This window comes from Rhincodon typus, unplaced genomic scaffold (assembly GCF_021869965.1).
Source record: "Rhincodon typus isolate 14 unplaced genomic scaffold, sRhiTyp1.1 hic_rhity00013649, whole genome shotgun sequence".
Taxonomy (NCBI): Eukaryota; Metazoa; Chordata; class Chondrichthyes; order Orectolobiformes; family Rhincodontidae; genus Rhincodon; species Rhincodon typus.
The window spans coordinates 624-1,146 of record NW_025979287.1 but is presented as its reverse complement, the minus strand read 5'-3'; the positions used below and the strand labels follow the sequence as shown (position 1 = coordinate 1,146).

At 52.6% G+C, this 523-nt stretch overlaps 1 protein-coding gene across 1 annotated transcript in view; it reads left to right on the top strand.

Moving 5' to 3' along the window:
* LOC109925881 (glutathione S-transferase P) overlaps positions 1 to 519 on the top strand; it is a 4,941-nt gene extending 4,422 nt beyond the window's left edge. The window contains exon 7 of the mRNA XM_048594726.1: positions 157 to 519. Coding sequence (XP_048450683.1) covers positions 157 to 345 — 189 coding nt within the window. The 3' untranslated portion in view covers positions 346 to 519. The remainder of the gene's footprint in view (positions 1 to 156) is intronic.
* The last annotated feature ends 4 nt before the right edge of the window (positions 520 to 523 follow it).

Sequence of the window (523 nt, the reverse complement as noted above, 5' to 3'; positions counted from 1 at the left end):
TTACTCTGTATCTAACCCCGTGCTGTCCCTGTCCTGGGGGTTTTTGATGGGGGGACAGTGTAGAGGGAGCTTTACTCTGTATCTAACCCCATGCTGTCCCTGTGCTGGGAACGCTCGATGCTGTCTCTAACTCTCCCCCCCTCTCTCTCGCTGTAGATCTCTTACGCTGACTACAACCTGGTCGATATGCTGTCTAACCTCGAGGTGCTCTCTCCTGGTTGCCTGAATGTCACTCCCGTACTCAAGGCCTACCATGACCGGGTCCTCTCCAGGCCAAAACTCAAGGCTTACCTGGAGTCCGATGCCCACAAGAAGCTTCCCATCAATGGGAACGGGAAGCAGTAAGCGTGGGGGTGGAGAGCGACGTAGCCTCTCGGAGTTAGGTCCCATTTAGGTCTAGTTCGGCCTAGCTGCCTCCCATCCACTTCACACTTTTAACATCGCAAAGTTATCATCGCTCTGATTTTCCTGGGAATTCACTGGCACGGGAATAAATTACTGCAAACCTTTCTCCTCTTACATG